This window comes from Emys orbicularis, chromosome 7 (genome assembly GCF_028017835.1).
Source record: "Emys orbicularis isolate rEmyOrb1 chromosome 7, rEmyOrb1.hap1, whole genome shotgun sequence".
NCBI lineage: Eukaryota > Metazoa > Chordata > Testudines > Emydidae > Emys > Emys orbicularis.
Genome location: NC_088689.1, coordinates 83,821,870 through 83,841,459, shown reverse-complemented (window position 1 = coordinate 83,841,459; position 19,590 = coordinate 83,821,870). Strand labels below are relative to the sequence as shown.

The 19,590-nt window shown below is 51.4% G+C and overlaps 1 protein-coding gene across 1 annotated transcript in view; it reads left to right on the top strand.

The window, feature by feature from the left end:
- TEX264 (testis expressed 264, ER-phagy receptor) overlaps window positions 1–10,544 on the top strand; it is a 132,724-nt gene extending 122,180 nt beyond the window's left edge. The window contains exon 6 of the mRNA XM_065407872.1: window positions 9,672–10,544. Within this exon, the coding sequence (XP_065263944.1) occupies window positions 9,672–9,988 (317 nt within the window). The 3' untranslated portion in view covers window positions 9,989–10,544. The remainder of the gene's footprint in view (window positions 1–9,671) is intronic.
- The last annotated feature ends 9,046 nt before the right edge of the window (window positions 10,545–19,590 follow it).

The window sequence follows — 19,590 nt, the reverse complement described above, 5'->3', positions numbered from 1 at the left end:
CTCCAAGTGCCTGCCTGGGAGTCCTACAAGCATGAATCGCGCTGGGTCCCATCTCCTAGAGTGTGTTTGTTGCTAAGTATTTTTGTACTTCCAGGGCTTGGCAGACACCCCTGCCCCAGGAAAGGAGCTACGTTGCTGCTTGTGCTCACTCACGGCTCTCTCCCAGGAATCAGGGACACGTATTGCCTGCGCTCAGTACTCTGCTGTCCTAATTGCTCTCTCCCTCCCCTTGCCTCTGTAGTTTTCCAATGGGCACCAGTCTCCTTGGGCAGCAATTACCTGTGGAATTTTATTTGGAAAGAACATTGCTGGCTTCACATGACAGACGCGCAAAGCAAAACAGCATTTTAAGATGAGTCGGTGCTGTGCTCATGGCTGTGAGACGCTAATAGCTCTGCCTGGAGACAGGCAAAGAAAGGACTGGCGCTAAGCAAGCTTCCCGCTACAGCTGTGTCAATGCACCACAGTCCTGACCTGAACGCTGAACCCTCAGCCCCGCTGCTCCAGTCCTGGGCTCCCTACACAGCTCTGCCAGTGCCCCTCAGCCCTGCCCTTCGACTGCCTGTTGCTCTGGTCCTGGGCTCCCCGCACAGCTCTGCTGGTGCCTCTCAGCCCTGCCCTTCGACTGCCTGTTGCTCTGGTTCTGGGCTCCCCGCACAGCTCTGCTGGTGCCCCTCAGCCCTGCCCTTCGACTGCCTGTTGCTCTGGTCCTGTGGTCCCCGCACAGCCCTGCCCTTCGACTGTTTGCTGCTCTAATTCTGGGCTCCCATCATAGCTCTGCCAGTGCCACTCAGCCCTACCCTACCCTTCGACTTCCCACTGCTTCAGTCCTGGGCTCCCTGCACAGCTGTGCCAGTGCCACTCAGCCCTGCCCTTCGACTTCCCACTGCTCTGATCCTGTAGTCCCTGCACAGCTCTGCCCCGTCACTCAGCCCTGCCCTTCAACTGCCCGCTGCTCCAGTCCTGAGCTCCCCGCACAGCTGTGCCAGTGCCACTCAGCCCTGCCCTTCGACTTCCCACTGCTCTTGTCCTGTGTCCCCGCACAGCTCTGTCAGGGCCTCTCAGCCCTTCCCTTCGACTACCCACTTCTCCAGTCCTGGGCTCCTCGCACAGCTCTGCCCCGTCACTCAGCCCTGCCCTTCGACTGCCTGCTGCTCTGGTCCTGGGCTCCCCGCACAGCTCTATCCTGACCTACAGCCCCCCACACACACTATTCCTGCCCTAAACTGAATCTGCCAACTGCACAGGGTTTTTTTTGTTTTTTTTAAAATATGGACTCTGAGCCTGCTACACTCCTCCTCTTTTGTGCCCTGTGCCAAGCCATGCCCGCAGGGCTCAGAGGCAGGCATGTGCTCACCCCCGAGATTGTACTACAGACTTTTCTGAGGTTTTAAGCTAAAAGCCAGGACCAAGATTTTGAAAATCGCTGAGGGCTCATGGGCAGCCTCCTTGTTTGAATTCCCAGCCTTGCTCCAAGCTCAGTGCTCAGGAATCCAGCAAACAGCGGCAGTCTGTGCTGGGAAGGGGCCAGAGCTGTCCTATGAGCCCGGTTGGGAGGAGGAGTAATGAGGAACAGGAAACTTTATGCTTAGCCAAAGGAGGAGGGTATAATGAGCCCTTGGCCGAAGTGCTGGCATATCCTGGGCACAGCCCAGTCCCCAGCTCTCTGGCAGTGCAGGTGGCATGACATACCTAGCCGTTTGCCAGTGACCCGGGTCATCATCCCCCTCAATTGACCAAAGGAGCAGCATGGAGTGGGGATTGCATGGTCCCAACTCCCTGCTGCCTGGGGAACTTGGCGTGGGCGGGGCTGAAGGAAGGAAACAAAAGGGCAGCATTGTCCAGACTCATGAAATCTGCTGTGTCAACTGGGGTGTGCTAGCCAGGCTCCTTCACTGGGCCTGTGACGGGCTGAATTTCTCCGAGCCCCTCAGATAGCCCCAGACCAAGCCATGATCTCTGAATCCATTCATTTAATTGATTCTGCATCGACAGTGCCTGCTCAATGCAGGGAGAGCGCCCATGCTTGATGGCTATTGACAAATCTGCTGGCTGGAAGGATCAGGCGGGGGAGACTCTTAAAGGATCCACGTCTCTTCCTGCTCCTGGTGCCAGAACCCTCATGCTTCCAGCTTGGCATCATGGGGGAAGTATTAGCTGGGGAAATGGCTGGGGGTTCTTAGGCGACTGCAGCAGGATGGGCTGGGCAGGTTCATGGCTGCAGAGTTGGAGGGGAAGAAGAGGATGTGGGACTAGTTCTGGCTGTGGATGCCAATAAGAGCAGACCAGCAGAGAGCAGCCCACTGGACCCAGACCCATGGCAGAATTGTCAATTTTACCGAATCTTTGCTTTTATAACTTTCACATTTACTCCATATACGCTGAGCTTCTGACCTGAGATCCTCTCAAACTAACATACATATTGGTACGTACTGGAATGGGTGTGGGGGGGTGGGGGTGTAAAAAATAACATTCAACAAAACTGTGTTAAAAGAATGTTAGTTAAGGTTACAAAATCAAGCACTCAAAAATATGGAATTGCCAGAATTAAGGTTGCCCGTGTACCTTTAACTCTGCCCCTTGTGCATATACTATAGTCTTTACTTACATGATCATGTTCTATTTTTTTCCACAGGATCCCAGTGTTTTTACCCTCCTCATGCAATGAGTGGCCCTTTACCTTCTTTCTTACACACCATCCACACACAATCTGATTATTCATTTCTCGTGGGCTTTTCTCTGGAGCTCAGCACTCTAATATCTGAGGGCCTCGCAAACAATGAATTTATTTTCCCGGCTCTTGTGTGTGATAGAAAAGTGTGATTATCATTCCCCCCCTTTCTAGCTGGGAAACTGAGGTACAGAGACTGAGGCTAGAATTTGTAGACGTGCTCCCTAATTTTGGTTGCCTCGATGGTTAGGTACCCAGTTTGAGATGCTGTCCCCTGCCTCATTCATTGCACACCTTCCAATATCTGCAACAAAGGAGGCGAGGTCCTGTGGGAAAAGAGCGTGTAATCATGTGATTAAAGACTGTATCATAAAGCCAACACAAGGGGGGCACTCTCACGCTTTCCTATTTCCCAGCTCTTAAGCACTTGACTTTATCACCTTAATAATAGACTTTGAACATAGTCTTGTTGTATGTAATTATTGCTGCCAGCAATGGGCATCAAGGCCCAGATAAGTATGTAGACTCTGCCCCCCAAACTCTCCCCATGTCTGTCTGCACTAATGGATGTGCCCTAGAATACTAGAAGTCATGCAGTGCCCCCCCACGCACCTGATCTATCCCTTTTTATCTACTCTTTTTGCCCCTTCTTTATGGCAAGGCATAGCGTCCTGATATGGGGGCAGGACACCATCTGGGGCAGGCATCACAGTGCCCCGTGGATGTGCATGCACAGGATTCTTCCCTGAGGGCGGCGCCGTGGCCAAAAGGGCCTGCACTTAGAGAACTGGAGCGAAAGGAGAGGGCAGCTGTACCATGAAACCGTTATTGTCCTCTCTGGACTGCCCGGAGACGGGGAAAGCATTAGGCACGCTGGGTTACCGAAATACAAATGGCGCTGTCCCCTGTGCAAGACTGCACGGGGGAGGGGAGGGAGCCTGCCTTAGTGGAGGTGCGGGGAGCCGGACCTAATGCCGAAATGCATCCCAGGAACGAACTGAGCCTTTGAAAGTGCTCACGGCTCCAGGGCAGGTGGGAGCTTTCTGTTCCTACAGGAGCGTCTCTTTGTAGAAGCTGGAGGGGGAGTGAGGGAGAAGGGAGCTGCCGAGCACAGTAACTCAGAATTACTGCCACCTCATAGGAGCCTAGTTCTGCACTGCCAAGTTTTCAGGCTCAGGGGGGCCCAGGGTTGAATAGCTGGGGTGGGAGAGGCTGCAGTGAGATTGAGGGGCATTGGCAGGGCTGTGTGGGCAGCTCATGACAGATCTAGCAGCAGCTGTGTGGATGAATGCTAGGGAATTCAGTGAGATCACTGTTCATTTCACTGACGTGTTCAAGCCGTGTTTCGAGAAGGAAGAGGTGACCTCCTCTGCCAGTCTTTCAAACCAACCCTGAACACCAGCTGCACGGCTGGCCTCCCCTAGAAGATCTTTCAAGATCTACAGACGACCTATGTAACATGAGGAGCCAAGCACAGGACTTCCCACCTCTGGGAACAGAGCCCAAGGAGCAGCGTCAGTAGCTTAGCCAGGCAAATTCCCTCCAGTCGAGGACAGTGGGACACACACTCAGGCCAATACACTGTGTCCTGAGGACTGGCCGGCTTCACCCCGTGCTCAGTGCATAGTGATGGGTATGTTTCCGTGCAGTGCCCGGCTGCATCAGTTTGTGACCTTGCAAGCACCAGGCTCGTCAGCTGGTCACACAGATGGGGCATCAAGAACAGCTTGTGGGAGAAGCAAGGTCTTCTGGCGGAAGAACAGTAGTGGGTGCCAGGTAGCCTGGACTCCACTCCCAGCTCTGCTGCTGACTCGCTCTGGGATCCTGGGCAAGTCATTTCCCCGCTTGGTGCCTCTGCCTCCCCTCCCCACCCCCTACCCCAGGATATTGCGAGGTTTAACTAAAGCCTGGAGAGCGCCTTAGATAGCAGTGCAAACTATGGTGCTTTTGATTGGTTGTAATCTGCCGTTTCAAACACTAGATCTCTGACCAGTCAGCTGAAGAATCATAGAACTGGAAGGGACCTCGAGAGGTCATCTAGTCCAGTCCCCTGCACTCAAGGCAGGACTAAGTATTATCTAGACCATCCCTGACAGGTGTTTGATAAACCTGCTCTTAAAAATCCCCAATGATGGAGATTCCACAGCCTCCATAGGCCATTTATTCCAGTGCTTAACCATCCTGACAGTTAGGAAGTTTTTCCTAATGTTCAACCTAAACCGCCCTTGCTGCAATTTAAGCCTATTGCTTCTTGTCCTATCCTCAGAGGTTAAGAAGAACAATTTTTCTCCCTCCTCCTTATAACAACCTTTTATGTACTTGAAAACTGCTGTCATGTCCCCTCTCTGTCTTCTCTTTTCCAGACTAAACAAGCCCAATTTTTTCAATCTTTCCTCATAGGTCATGTTTTCTAGATCTTTAATCATTTTTGTTGCTCTTCTCTGGACTTTCTCCTATTTCTCCACATATTTCCTGAAATGTGGTGCCCAGAACTGGACACAATACTCCAGTTGAGGCCTAATCAGCGCAGAATAGAGTAGAAGAATTACTTCTCATGTCTTGCTTACAATACTCCTGCTAATACATCCCAGAATGATGTTTGCTTTTTTTGCAACAGTGTTACACTGTTGACTCATATTTAGCTTGTGATCCACTATGACCCCCCAGATCCCTTTCCGCAGTACTCCTTCCTAGGCAGTCATTTCTCATTTTGTATGTGTGCAACTGATTGTTCCTTCCTAAGTGGAATACTTTGCATTTGTCCTTATTGAATTTCATCCTATTTACTTCATACCATTTCTCCAGTTTGTCCAGATCATTTTGAATTTTAATCGTATCCTCCAAAGCACTTGCAACCCCTCCAAGCTTGGTATCATCCGCAAACTTTATAAGTGTACTCTCTATGCCATTATCTAAATCACTGATGAAGATATTGAACAGAACCAGACCCAGAACCGATCCCTGTGGGACCCCACTCGTTATGCCCTTCCAGCATGGCTGTGAGCCACTGATAACTACTCTCTGGGAACGATTTTCCAACCAGTTATGCACCCACCTTATAATAGCTCCATCTAGGCTGTATTTCCCTAGTTTGTTTATGAGAAGGTCATGCGAGACACTATCAAAAGCCTTATTAAAGTCACGATATACCACATCTACCACTTCCCCCCTATCTACAAGGGTTGTTACCCTGTCAAAGAAAGCTAACATGTTGGTTTGACACCATTTGTTCTTGACAATTCCATGCTGACTGTTATTTATCACCTTATTATCTTCTAGGTGTTTGCAAATTGATTGCTTAATTATTTGCTCCATTATCTTTCAGGGTACAGAAGTTAAGCTGACTGGTCTATAATTCCCCAGGTTGTCCTTATTTCCCTTTTTATAGATGGGCAGTATATTTGCCCTTTTCCAGTTTTCTGGAATGTCTCCCGTCTTCCATGACTTTTCAAAGATAATTGCTAATGGCTCAGATATCTCCTCAGTCAGCTTCTTGAGTATTCTAGGATGCATTTCATCAGGCCCTGGTGATTTGAAGACATCTAACTTGTCTAAGTAATTTTTGACTTGTTCTTTCCCTATTTTAGACTCTGATCCTACCTCTTTTTCACTGGCATTCACTGACGTCACCAACCTTCTTGGTGAAAACCGAAACAAAGAAGTCATCAAGCACCTCTGCCATTTCCACATTTTCTGTTATTGTTTTCCCCCCTCATTGAGTAATGGGCCTACTCTGTCCTTGGGCTTCCTCTTGCTTCTAATGTATTTGTAGAATGTTTTCTTGTTTCCTTTTATGTCCCTAGCTAGTTTGATCTCATTTTGTGCCTTGGCTTTTCTAATTTTGTCCCTACATACTTGTGTTATTTGTTTATATTCATCCTTTGTAATTTGACAGTTTCCACTTTTTGTAGGACTCTTTTTTTAGTTTCAGATCATTGAAGATCTCCTTGTTAAGCCAGGGTGGTCTCTTGCCGTACTTCCTATCTTTCCTACGCAGTGGGATAGTTTGCTCTTGTGCCCTTAATAATGTCTCTTTGAAAAACTGCCAACTGTCTTCAGTTGTTTTTCCCCTTAGACTTGCTTCCCATGGGATTTTACCTACCAACTCCCTGAGTTTGCTGAAGTCTGCCTTCTTGAAATCCATTGTCTTTATTGTGCTGTTCTCCCTCCTACCATTCCTTAGAATCATGAACTCTACCATTTCATGATCTCTTTCACCCAAGTTGTCTTTCCCTTTCAAATTCTCAACCAGTTTCTCCCCATTTGTCAAAATCAAATCTAGAACAGCCTCCCCCCAGTAGCTTTCTCCATCTTCTGAAATAAAAAATTGTCTCCAATTCATTCCAAGAACTTGTTGGATAATCTGTGCCCTGCTGTGTTATTTTCCCATCAGATGTCTGGGTAGTTGAAGTCCTCCCTCCCCACCGCACCAAGTCCTGTGATTTGAATGATTTTGTTAGTTATTTAAAAAAAGCCTCATCCACCTCTTCTTCCAGATTTGGTGGTCTGTAGTAGACCCCTACCATGACATCACCCTTGTTTTTACACCTTTTATCCTTACCCAGAGACTTTCAACAAGTCTGTTTCTTATTTCTATCTCAACCTCAGTCCAAGTGTATACATTTTTAATATATAAGGCAACACCTCCTCCCTTTTTTCCCTGCCTATCCTTCCTGAGCAAGCTGTGTCCTTCTATAACAATATTCCAGTCATGCATATTATCCCACCAAGTCTCTGTGATGCTAACTATGTCATAGTTGTGTTTATTTACTAGCATTTTGAGTTCTTCCTGCTTCTTCCCCATACTTCTCGCATTACTATACAGACATCTCAGTAGTTAGGGGAGAGAAGTGAGAAAGGAGAAGGGAACAGTGCTGACACATTCTGGGCAGTAGAGGGCAATAGAAATGTGCTTTCCTTTGATGAGTCCTTGGGAGCAGATATATTTTACACAGCCTGGTTCGTGGGTGGAGCTGGGGGAGTCCATGCTGCAGGGTTAGAAGCGCTGAGGCTGTTAGAACTCCTCTTAGATATTCCAACAAGGGGAACAATCAATGCCATGGTTTTGGTGATGTGGGCACCTGCCTTCTCTGGACTAAGCTGAGGCCTTGTCCATATGGGGAAATTGACCAGTCTAGCGCTTCTGGAGTAACTATGAAATCACTTTTATTCTGGAGTAGTGTGTCCACACAGGCAGCTGTTCCAGACTAGCTTATTCTGCAATAGCTACATTGGTCAGTTCCCCCAGGTAGACAAGGCCAGAGATCCAGATCACTCTTTACACAGTTCTTTCACCCAGCCATCCAATGAGAGTGACTTTCACCCATTTGGAAGATGATGAAGTTCTGAGCAGTTCCACATTTGCATTCATGCCCGGGCAGCATACAGTGTCTCAGCTGGCATTTAGGTGTGTTCCCCTGGGGTGCAGTCATTTCACTCTGCACTGCAGCATCCTTGGGGACGTAGGAAGGGCTAGTCCTGTCTCTGAAGACAGGGCTGTTGCTTACCATGTGGAAAAGCATAACTGATGCTTCTCCCCAGTTCTGGGTCATGCACATCTCATCTAAGGGTGCAGTGAATGGAGCTGTAGAAAGCACACCCATAATGCCTCAGCAATGTTGTCATTTCCTTTTTGGCGTAAAAAAATCCAAGGAAATGAAATACAAACTGCATTAATGCAACATTGCGATGGTCGATGTAAACACAAAGTGGTTCAAAGAAAAGCCAAAGTTCAGGTTCTCCTAGGAATGTCTACTTATAGCTCTTCGCGCTGGCGTGGTTTTGGGGCTTCCCAATTCGACTGTTAACCCTTATGGTCCTGGATAGTCCTGAGGTGTTTTGCACCTGCAGGGTGGCCAGTTTCTTGAGAGGTGAGGTGTTGGGGATCCTGTGCCAAGGAGGAGGAGTAGTTTGTGGCTGAGAGAAGGGAGGGCCCTGCTCAGCATGCTAAGGTGGAGCGTGTCCTACACTGTGATGCCTCCCGTCCAAGACAGCCTAGCCCTGCTTTTCCTCGCCTCACTCCCTCTGAGGAACCTGCATGGGGCAGGCAACTCACAGCAGGGGCATGCTAGCCTAGAGCCAGGGCAGTGTCCTTTGCATGGGAAAGAGTCTGAAGAGCAGAAGGCTCTACTTACCTGGGGAGGGGGCAGAAAGGCACTCTTGATGCTAGTAGGGAGGAGGGGGCATAGGAGAGGCTAGGGCTTTGGATGGGGGTAGCATTTGCAACAGGGAAGGAGGAGAGATGAAGCTGGGGCTGGAGCAGGATGTAGTGAAGGAAAGAGACTAGAACAAGTTATCACAGGTCACTGGTTTCTTCTTGAAGCTCTAAGGGTTAAATGTACTTTGTCCAGCATGTTCACTGTGGCCGAATTAATGCTACTCTGGGAATATGAGCTCCTACATCAGCACAGGACTTTGTAGCTGTTTACTACCATGCACTCTCTATATTTTGGTGCTTTATAGTGAGTGTTGATGGGCCAGAGGACTTCACAGGGGACAGTTCAGCTGGGCTAGAACCTTTTATCTCTACTTTGTCCTCCTAATGGTCCAATCTGGAATGGGTACCATAGATACAGAATACAACAGAGATGGCCTTTGGGAGCCACTTACCAGTGATAACCTCCCACACAGTCCCCAGGAGTTTGGGATGGAGCCGAGTGGGGTACACTCACTGGTGTTTTCTGCAGCTGAGACAGTTATTGATCCCTTTCGCATGATTCCTTTGCCCTGCCCCTCCCCTCCCCGGGGGAAAGACTAGAGGAGTCGCATAGTTTTTCTGGGGTTAATCTGATTGGCAGATCTCTTACTGATGGGGATCACTGTATGGGAAGTTTCTTCAGTGGGGGGATGGGCAATGGAGCAACAAGGTGAATAAAGTCTTCAAGGATAGAGATGTAGCAACAGCCTTCTCTTCGCTGCTGTGTTCAGCCCTGCACCCCACGAGCTCTGCCTTGCTCTCTCCTTCCCCTCCACGTTAACCTGTTCCTCTTCTCTTCAAAAGGGGCTGACACCCTGAGCGAGACGAGCTCCATCAGCCTGGAGGCCACGACCGATAGCAGAGAGACTTCAGTGGCCACCTCCATCCTGTCCCCCTTCGCAGCTGGCCGCGGGCGGGATGAACTGGACAATCACAGCGAGCACAGCTACAGCGAGTCAGGGGCCAGTGGCTCCTCCTTCGAGGAGCTGGATCTGGAAGGCAATGGCGATGGGTCGGCAGGGCAGCCTTCTGACCTGGGCTATGCCGAGGAGCAGGAGACCACAAAGGCCAAGTGGGCTAAAGAGCCCACTGCTCTGGAGAAAGAGAGGGGTGAAGAATAAACCAGAGTCCTTCCAGCTTCCTCCCCTTTAATCGGAAGGAACTGATCTGTCCTGTTTTCTTTCTCGCTAGCCAAGAGATTTCAGTCACTGATTCCTATTGAGCCCCTCTCCCCGTCCTCTGAAGACAGATGTTCCAATTGTTATAAAGAAGGACAGCTACTCCAAGGGGGAGCATAGCTAGGAACTGTTCTCCAGGAGCCTTTCACCCTCTTGTGTGCTGTAGCAGTGAGCTGGGGGTGCAGTCTGTTTGATGAGCAGTGAAATGTACTTCCAGGCTGGGTGTGTATAAATGTGTGGTGAGCTGTGTGTGTGTGTGTGTGTGAGAGAGAGAGTAACACATGTTCTCCCTCTGCCTGTCTCCCCGCTCCATCCCTCCATCTCCTCAAGGCAGCCTGGTTCTCCACCATATAGACACACATTGACTGGCACCAAAGAGCAGACAGTGGTTTTATTCCATGTGAAAAGGAAATATACAATGTAAAATCGTCCTCCTTAAACCAATGTTAAGCTTTTGGGATCTGTAATAAAGCAAATGCTTTTCCTCTGCAGTGTGAGGGCTCAAGGGGAGGGTCATTGTGATTCTGTCCTTTAATGCGTTGGCTCGTCTGTTACCCCACCCCTTGGAGAGCTGAACAAGCCACACTCTTGGCACTTGCGCTGTTTCCAAGTGATCCGAGTTTGAAGTTTCTTAGCGGCTTGCCTGGGCTGTGTGAAATGCAGTGGGGGCCATGCCATGCAGACCTTGGTAAGCAGATATCCCCGTCACTGAAATCACCATCATTGCTGGCACTCGGCCTCCTGCATAGCAGTTTGAACAGAGAGGCCAGAAGTGAAAGGGCCATGGAGACCGAACTCCCTAAGGGCCAGAAATGCTCCTTCCAGGTCGGGGAAAGGCATATTGGCAGAGGCAGCAAAGGAAAGCCAGCACTGCTGCCCTTGTGCCATGGTAGAGAACTTCAGGGTCTAGGGTTGCCGGTCTGACTCCAGCCCCCTTAAAAGTCACTTAGAATAAAGCCTCTCCATTTGTCACTCAAATCCTCATCTCCAAGCGTGAAGTCTGATCCAGTCAGCTGCCTGTTCCCACCTCCTCCTTTCCCACCCTGTTTCTAGCCAGACCATGTCCTGGGCTTGACATTGCTAAAGACACTCTTTCATCATCTATTGCAGCCTCCTTGAGTATTTTCAATGGACATATTCCTTTGTGGAGGGGATTGGGGTAGGCAGGGAGCTGGTCCGTGTTATTCTTTGTGACAGATTTGGCGAACAAAGTCCTTTCCTGGTTTAGGTTACAGATTCCTGGGTGTTGTGTTGTGCTGCGCTGTAGAAGTGTCTGTGCAGGAGGGGCGGCTGGATGTGGTAGAGCAGAGGTCATGCAATGGCATCTGTCACAAGGTGCCTCCTGCATGAAACGCCCTCCTGCAGCAAGTCAAGGCACAATGTGACTCAGTTTCCCTCCTTCAGAATCCCCAGAAATAGTCCAAACAGTCTTCTGAGGACCAATGGCTGTGGTGGGGTTAATTGATTTAAAAAGAAAGCCCTGTGCGCAGATACCCTAACAAAACCAGTCCCAACACCAAGTCCCACAACCATAGTTCAGACAGTACATCAAGCAGGGCGGTGGTGTTCCTTGCCTTGCCCCGGCTCTCCGGTACGGCTCCTTTCTCCCTCACCATGCCCCAGCTCTCCGGTACGGCTCCTTCCTCCCTTGCCATACCACAGCTCTCTGATACGGCTCCTTCATGCCTCGCCACACTCCGGCTCTCCAATATGGCTCGAGCATTCCTCACCATGCCTCATTCTCAGCCTGGCCTGGCTTACAGCAGGTATCTCAAGCTACTGGTCTCAACCTTCAGCCCTCTCCTTTCTTCTCTGGCCATGATGTTCTGGCCCTGGCTCAGCCCCTCCACAGTCTCCCTGCTAATTCCTCCCTCTTTCCAGGGACAGCCTGCAGGGAGCCTCTCTGTGGCTTTCCCCAAAGACCTCTTCCTGTCTCCTCACTCCCAGGTCTTTCTCTCACCAGGTCTCCTCCCCTCAGATTCTCACTGGTTCTTTATAGCCCTCAGGTGCTGCCCCCCCTTAATTGATCAAACTGGGAGCATCTGTTCTGGCACAAGAAGCTGGACCTACTTCAATCTCAGGGGACAGCATGCCCGTGCTGGATCTGTATCAGAGCTAGTGCAAGGGCAGGAAGCCAGGAGACTTAGTGCAGCTGGGGCTAAGTGCTGGTGGTTCTCAGATGCCATAGCATGGTGGCAATGGGAAGTATTTGGTGCAGCCCAGGGGCTGCAGGAATATCCCAGCATTGCAGATTCTTAGGTGCTGTAGTTGAGGGGAGCTGGTGTCCGAGTGCTGGAGATTCCTGGATGCTGTTATTGCTCTACTTTGGTCTCATTAGATTTTCCTTGATGATGTGTTGTAGCAGAAACAGTGTCTGATAATAGCTGAGAGTTGTACTATTCATTCTGCCCTTGTGCTAGCTGCAAAACCCTCAATCTTAGAGTCCTCATGGTGGAGTGGAGACTCCATGAGGCCCATCTGTTGCTGGTGACATAACCTGTGGATTGGATTGGGTCTAATGCATCTGCCTCAAGGATCTAAAATGAAGCTCTGGCCCAGATCCGTCCCTGGTGTAAGTCTCCTGAAGCCCATGGAGATACAGTGGAGATGGCTTTGAGTCTGGGATCCATGAGAGAAGAACTGTGAGTTTTCAGAGCTTTATGGCCGTGACTTAGTGAAGGCACTGAGAGCAGGGAGGGAGAGAGGAGGGGGTTTGAAAGGGTTGATCTTCCCCACAGTGCTTCTGCTCCCTTTGCTCACGTCCTGCCTGCGAGGGTCTTGGATCAATGTCTCGCTCGGCGTTTGTTAATGGACCTGGATCCATACTGCGTGAATGGAGTTCAGCACTCAGCAGTGCATCAGGCTTGCCTTGTTCCTCAGCATCGACTCAGCCTGGGGGGAAATCAGTGGGGATGCAATTATCAGAGCCATCCCCCTTGCCCTGGCGGGTCTGCCTGGCAGCTCTGCTCCCTCGCCCAGCCCTCCCCATTGCATCTTGACTCTCCTCTGTGCTCTTGCTGCTGCATCTAAAGCCTAGTTTGTCACCACTGTAAATCTATCCCAGTGCTTGAGGTGCGTATCAGAGCTAGTGCTCAACACGGGCAACAGGCAGCACCTTGCTTTGGGAGGATGCTTTGCCTGCCCCCTCCCACAAAGGTCATAGCATCTAGAAGCTGGAGCAGACACATCCTCTGAATATAGACAGTTGGCTAGGGATTAACCCCTTGGGTTGGGGCTTAGGGTTTTCCTAAGTGGCATCACCAGGCACAATGCCCCAGCTACTGGTGGCAGGTCCTAGGGCTTATAGGACCACCTGGATCTCACTGCAGTTGGCTGTACTCGGTTCCCCTGTGACATAGCAATGGCTGATGGTGCCCCTGGATTTACTTGAACATCACCAGCTGCTGCTGCTTGGCATGCAGTGGTGTCCCCTGGGCATCAGTTGGGGCATCAAAGAGCAGATCCTCAGTGCTGCCAGCTCTGAGGGAAGATTTTACTCATGAAGCATCAGCCATTTCCAAAGACTGTGAGAGCAAGTGTGTGTGTATCTGTGTGTACCTGTCTTTGCCTGTATGCAGATGTGTGTGCATGTCTGGGTGTACACGTGCATGTCTGGGTGCCTGTATGCAGGTGTGTCTGTATGTGCACCTGTATGCAGGAGTGTGTGCATGTAGGGGTGTACACGTGTATATCTGAATGCCTGTATGCAGGCATGTGTGCATGTCTGGGTGTACATGTGTATGTCTGGGTGCCTGTATGCAGGCATGTGTGCATGTCTGGGTGTACATGTGTATATCTGGGTGCCTGTATGCAGGTGTGTGTGCATGTCTGTGTGTGCTTGGATGCAGGGATGTGTAGCTGTTTCTCTGGGTCTGTTAGGGCATGTACGTGTGCAGAGGAAGGAGCAGCAGGAGTGTCGATAGAAAATGCCCTGTGCTTCCCCCCAGATTTTGCTGACATATGGAAATATTATCCCCTCTCTGCAGCACTGTTATATTGTATTTTAAAGAAAAAAGTAATTCTGCTCCATTTCACAGTAACTGCTGCTTTTTTGTGAATCCTGCTGTGAGGGGGGATGAGCTGTCAGTGCTGGGGCTTTCCATTTGCCATTTAAAAACAAATCCCACATTGTTTGAATTTATTGCTTTAAAATTGTGTGTGTGTGTCTGTGTTCAGCCCTCCCTAGATGCATGGCCATTGTGTGTGTGTACACACCCCTCCCTGTATGCATGGACTCTGTGTGTGTGTGTGTACACGCCCCTCCCTATATGCACAGACTCTGTGTATATGTATGTCTGTGTACACCCTTCCCTATATGCATGGACTCTGTGTGCATGTGTAGACATCCCTCCCTATACATGGAAACTGTGTGTGTGTGTACATGCCCCTCCCTATATGCAAAGAGTGTGTGTGTGTGTGTGTGTGTATGTGTGTATATGTGTGTGTATGTGTATGTACCCCTCCTGTATGCATGGACACTGTGTGTGTGTGTGTGTACACGCCCCTCCCTATATGCATGGACTCTGTGTGTGTGTATATGTGTGTCTGTGCACACCTCTCTCTATATGCACGGACACTGTGTATGTGTGTGTCCACCCCTCCCTATATGCATGGACTCTGTGCATGCACATATGCGTGCAAGGACTCCTGTGTGTGTGTGTGTGTAAGGGCACTGTGTGGGGGCATGGTAGGGTGACCAGACAGCAAGTGTGAAAAATCGGGACGGGGTGGGGGGTAATAGGATCCTATATAAGAAAAAGACCCAAAAATCGGGACTGTCCCTATAAAATCGGGACATCTGGTCACCCTAGGGCATGGACACACGTCCCCGGCTGTGGGAGTGGATGGCTGAGTATGTGTAGATGGGTGGGTGTGCATGGCCAGGAGTTTGGGTGTGCATGAGTCTGGGCGTGGGAGCTGTTGGGCGTGTGCCTGGATTGGTGCAGGTGGGTATAAGTGTTTGCCCATCCATGCGGCTGGGTCCATGTGTCAGGCAAAGCAGGGCTGAACCTTTGTGCTGAGGCATCTCCCACTTGGCCGGGCTGCGTGTGAGCAGTATGAGAGGAGCTGCCCTGTTGCTGCAGGGTATCGGAGATCATGAGTGAGATGGGGGGCATTGTCCGCATGGTACGCTGGCATGGGCCCCTGGGGCGTTCTCCTCTGGCAGCCCATGGCCTCCAGGACTCATTTGTAGACAGTGGGCACAGTCACCACCCTCCCACTGCAGCCCCAACGCTTTCACCGGGGTTTAAAACGCAAAGGCCAATGAGTGGAGCCATCAGCCGTCCCCAGCGAGGGGCCAAACAGTGCTGGACTCCAGGCACCATTCCCTGGCTCTGAACCACCTTCCCCCCAGACCACTGGCCAAGAGGGGTAGGCGGAGACACTCAGTCCCTCCTAATACCACACCTTCCCCTGGACCAGGCAAACCTGCCTCTTTTGGGATAGAGCTCAGGCACCTGAAGGGGATTAGAGGGCCAGTCCCCTAATACAGTGGTTTTCAAACTTTTTTTCTGGGCACCCAGTTGAAGAAAATTGTTGATTCCAGCAACGCAACAGAGCTGGGGATGAGGGGTTTGGGGTGTGGAAGGGGCTCAGGGCTGGGGCAGAGGGTTGGGGTGCAGGGGTAGGGGCTGCAGGGTGGGACTGGGAATGAGGGGTTTAGGTGTGGGAGGGGGCTCTGGGCTGGGGCAGGGGGTTGGGGTGCGGGAGGGGGTCAGGGCTCTGGGCTGGGGCTGCAGGGTCTGGGGTGGGGCTGGGGATGAGGGGCTTGGGGTGCAGGAAGGGGTTCCAGGTTTGGGGGGCTCAGGGCTGGGGTGTGGGGTTGGGGCACGGAATTACCTCTGGCAGCTCCTGGTCAGCGGTACAGCCGGGGTACAGAGGCAGGCTTCCCATCTCTCCTGGCACCGCGGACCGCCCTACGCCCTGGAAGCAGCCATCAGCAGGTCCGGCTCCTAGGTCCGTCCCCACCCGGCCAATGGGAGTTGGGGAAGGTGGTGCCTGCGGGCGAGAGCCACGTGTAGAGCCCCATGGCCCCCCTGCCTAGGAGCCGGACTGGCTGCTGGCTGCTTCCAGGGTGCAGCACGGTGTCAGAACAGGTAGGCACTAGCCTACCTTAGCTGGGCAGCACCGCTGTCGGGACTTTTAATATCCCAGTCAGCGGTGCTAACCAGAGCCGCTAGGGTCTCTGGGTGCTGAGCAAGGCGACCCAGCGCCTTACTGGGTCGTGACCCAAACTTTGAAAAGCACTGCCCTAATAAAACCACTGCCGGCTGTGCGAGCAGCCCCACCCTGCTGGAGAGGGAAGGGAGGGCTCCCTGATCCACTGAGTCTGAATGGAAAGAAAGGAAGAGAACTCCTTCCGGTACATCCTCACATCCCTTGGAACCATCAGCCGTGGTGACAGTCCAGCGTAGCATTTCCCATGATGTCAGAGGCCTCCATGTGGCTAGAGAGGGGTAAATTCCCTGGGCAAAGCTGTTCGGTCCACACATTCCTCCCAACCCTCCATCTCTCTGTCTAATGCTGTGGTCCAGAGCACACCCCTCCCTGCTGGATGGCAGGTCTGGATTGTTAGCTCCCTGCAGCTGCCCGCAATGGGTGGCTGAGCCCCTGTGAACACGTGTTCCTCGGAGACCTTGGGGTTAGCTGTGACTCCTGATGACTCCAGGCCACATCTGCCTTTGGCTCCAGAGCACCGTTCTGCCTGCTGGGGAGCGAGGCGGAGGAGGCATTGTGAAAAGCCGGGGAAATTCATTTTGTTGCAGTCTGCTCTAAGGTGGTCTGGTGGTGCTGTGCATGACACGGCAGCTCCTTCTCCAGGACTGCGGTGATGGGGAGTGCGGAAGGTGGGAGCTACGTGCGCTAGCAGCTAATGCATTAGCCTTTCCTCTCTGGCCTCAGGTTCTGGTTGGGCCCCAAGTAACACTGAATGGCTTGGACCCATCTTAGCCATAACTGAGGCACGATTGGCCATGGTGGCTGGTCTCTGTTTAGGAGAGACACAAGTGCATGGGCTGAGCTGGATGAGAGCCCAGGTCTGGACTAACAGGCAGTGCTGCTTGTCAGGGGAAGATGCAGTAAGGAACGTGTCACAGCACCACTGCCTGACTCTGCCATTGCTGCCCGTCTGGCCCCTTGGCAACACCAGAGCACACTTCAGACCAAAGCGAACGCTGGGCTGTAACTGTGGGTGTCTCTCTACTTTGAAGCACCGATGGGGCCTGAAGCAAAGCAGGGCCAGGGTGAAAAGTCTGGGATTGCAGATCCTGCCAGCATGGGCTCGTTGCACTGAACTTTCAGGCAGCAAAGGCTGAGCACAAATAAAGGCCTCTGGGGTAACTCCATTGAAGCCAAGGGATTTGTATGAAGGAAGAATTTTGTCCCTGGCAGAAATAGCTTTGAGCTAAACAAATTGTCCCTGCGGGTGGCTTGTTTCTGTTAAACCCCACTGGGAGAGCTGCAAGGGCTCTCCTCTCTCTCCCCGCCGCCTCCTGCAGTGGTGGGCCACCTCTAAATGGGGCCCAGGCCCACCCCAGGGTCAGGCCTGGTCGCTGTGGTACCACCTGCTCCATGGTATGCCTGTTCTCTGGGAAAGGGGCATAGGCACTGGCCCCATCAGGAGCGAGGCAGACAGAGTCATGGAGGGAGCTGCCACTTCCACACTGGGGTCCTTGGAACTCACTTCAGGTGGCCCCTAGTTTGGAGCTGAGATCTTTTCTGAATCGGACCCCTGTGACAGTGCAGGGCACTACAGGCAAGCCATGGGCGGAGGAGAAGGGAGCAGGTGTAAGAATGTCCTGGTTGATGGTGTCATAAGTAGAGCCTGAACCGGTGAGCTTTGAAGACCCCTGAACTTTGGGGAAGTTCAGACCTGAGCACCTCCTTTGCACCTGTCTCCCCATCTCTGACCAGGCTGATTCAAATACCACTCTCCAAACACCACCACCCCACAGTGAACATGCTCAGTTCTGGATTGGCAACATCTCTCTTGTCCTAAGGAGAACAAAGGGTGAGTGGAGCAGTACAAATATGGCACTCTGAACGGCTCTCACAGAGGCCCAGATCTCTAGAGTGGCATGCAGTGCCCAGGCCAGTCTGGGTGAGCAGGCACATATGGATATGTGGGGGCACATATCTAGACTCACTCTTGCCTCAGATGATGCACAGCCGTGAACCAGGCACATGTGGTTGGCACGCTCCCTTCTGCATGCCTGGCTTTGAAAATCTAGAGTTCCTTTCTCCCTTCTTTGACCGTGAAGCTCTGTGGGGAAGGCCTAGGGAGAATGACTTGGGTGTGTTTGATAAATAGGAAGAAAACAAAAGTTTCCACTGGCCAAGTCATTTAGATCGTCCACCTCTGGTCCGGTTAAAGGCCACATCTCACCAGCCTCCATATTTGTGCGATCCGCACATGCCAGTTGCTCCCACAGCCCCTTTTGGGCACTGGGAGGTGCAGCAGCGACAGGCTTTGCATGCCCCAAACTCATTTGTGTTCCTCTTGGGGGAATTCTGCGAATGTGAATTCTATGTAGGCTCCGAATTGATTGGACATGCGCAGTAGAACTGCCGGATGCCAAATCCACTTGCAGTGCCTCTGGGAGCACAAATGAGCTTTCATTCAATCATTCACACACAGATGCTATGTAAATGGCTGCATGTGTGCAAATAGAGGCCAGGTTTTGGAAATGAGGTCCAAAAAGTAGCATGAGTTGAGCGCCTTGAAGATCTAAGACAAGCGATTTTAGCGTGAGGGTTTGTCACGCGTGAAGATATTGACAGAGCTGTTAGAGGAATTTGCTTATTTTGGCCTGAAATGAAATCCTTGTTCTAGCTGTATTTAAGCATTGATTTTATATGTCTCAGGTTTAAATCCGTCGATGTACCAGGCTGGTTTAGATGTAGGTGTTGGGAAGGGAAAAGAATTTCCTTATTGAGATAAAACTTGTCCTTAATACTCTGTTCACACCGCAAAATCACTGTCCTAATTCTGGATAGAATATCGGCGGATGTGGTACCAAAATGGAAAATATAATGGCTGAGGCCTGGGTTCCTTGCCATGGATGATTGGGGGGCACTTTGGAAAGTTACAGTGGCTGTTTTGTATGATTGGTTTCTCTTGTGACTTGGATTTCTGGCATTGCAAGAGACTTGGGGGCTTTTATTCTCCTACACCCCTGTAGGAAGCATAGGACAGCACACCACCAAGCTGCCTTCCCTTCCCCCGGCTCTTGCAGCTAAATGTTTCCCATGGGACGCACTGTCAATTCCTGTGGAGCCATCCCTGCTGCACCTACTGGCCCCAGCTCCTCCCCCGCGGAGTCCGCTCTACACTCAGCCCCCACCTTCCAGCCCAGGTGCAGTGTCACCCCCCATCCCTGATTGGGGACTCGGGTTGCTGGAAGCAGGGTGAGGCCAGTGGGGGGGAGCCCTGGTGCAGGACCTGGCCTCATGGCAGAGGCAAAGAGGAGCAGCACTGCCCAGTGTGCACATGCATGGGAGCATGGGAGAAGAGCAGAGCAAGGAAGGAGGAAACCAGACAGAAG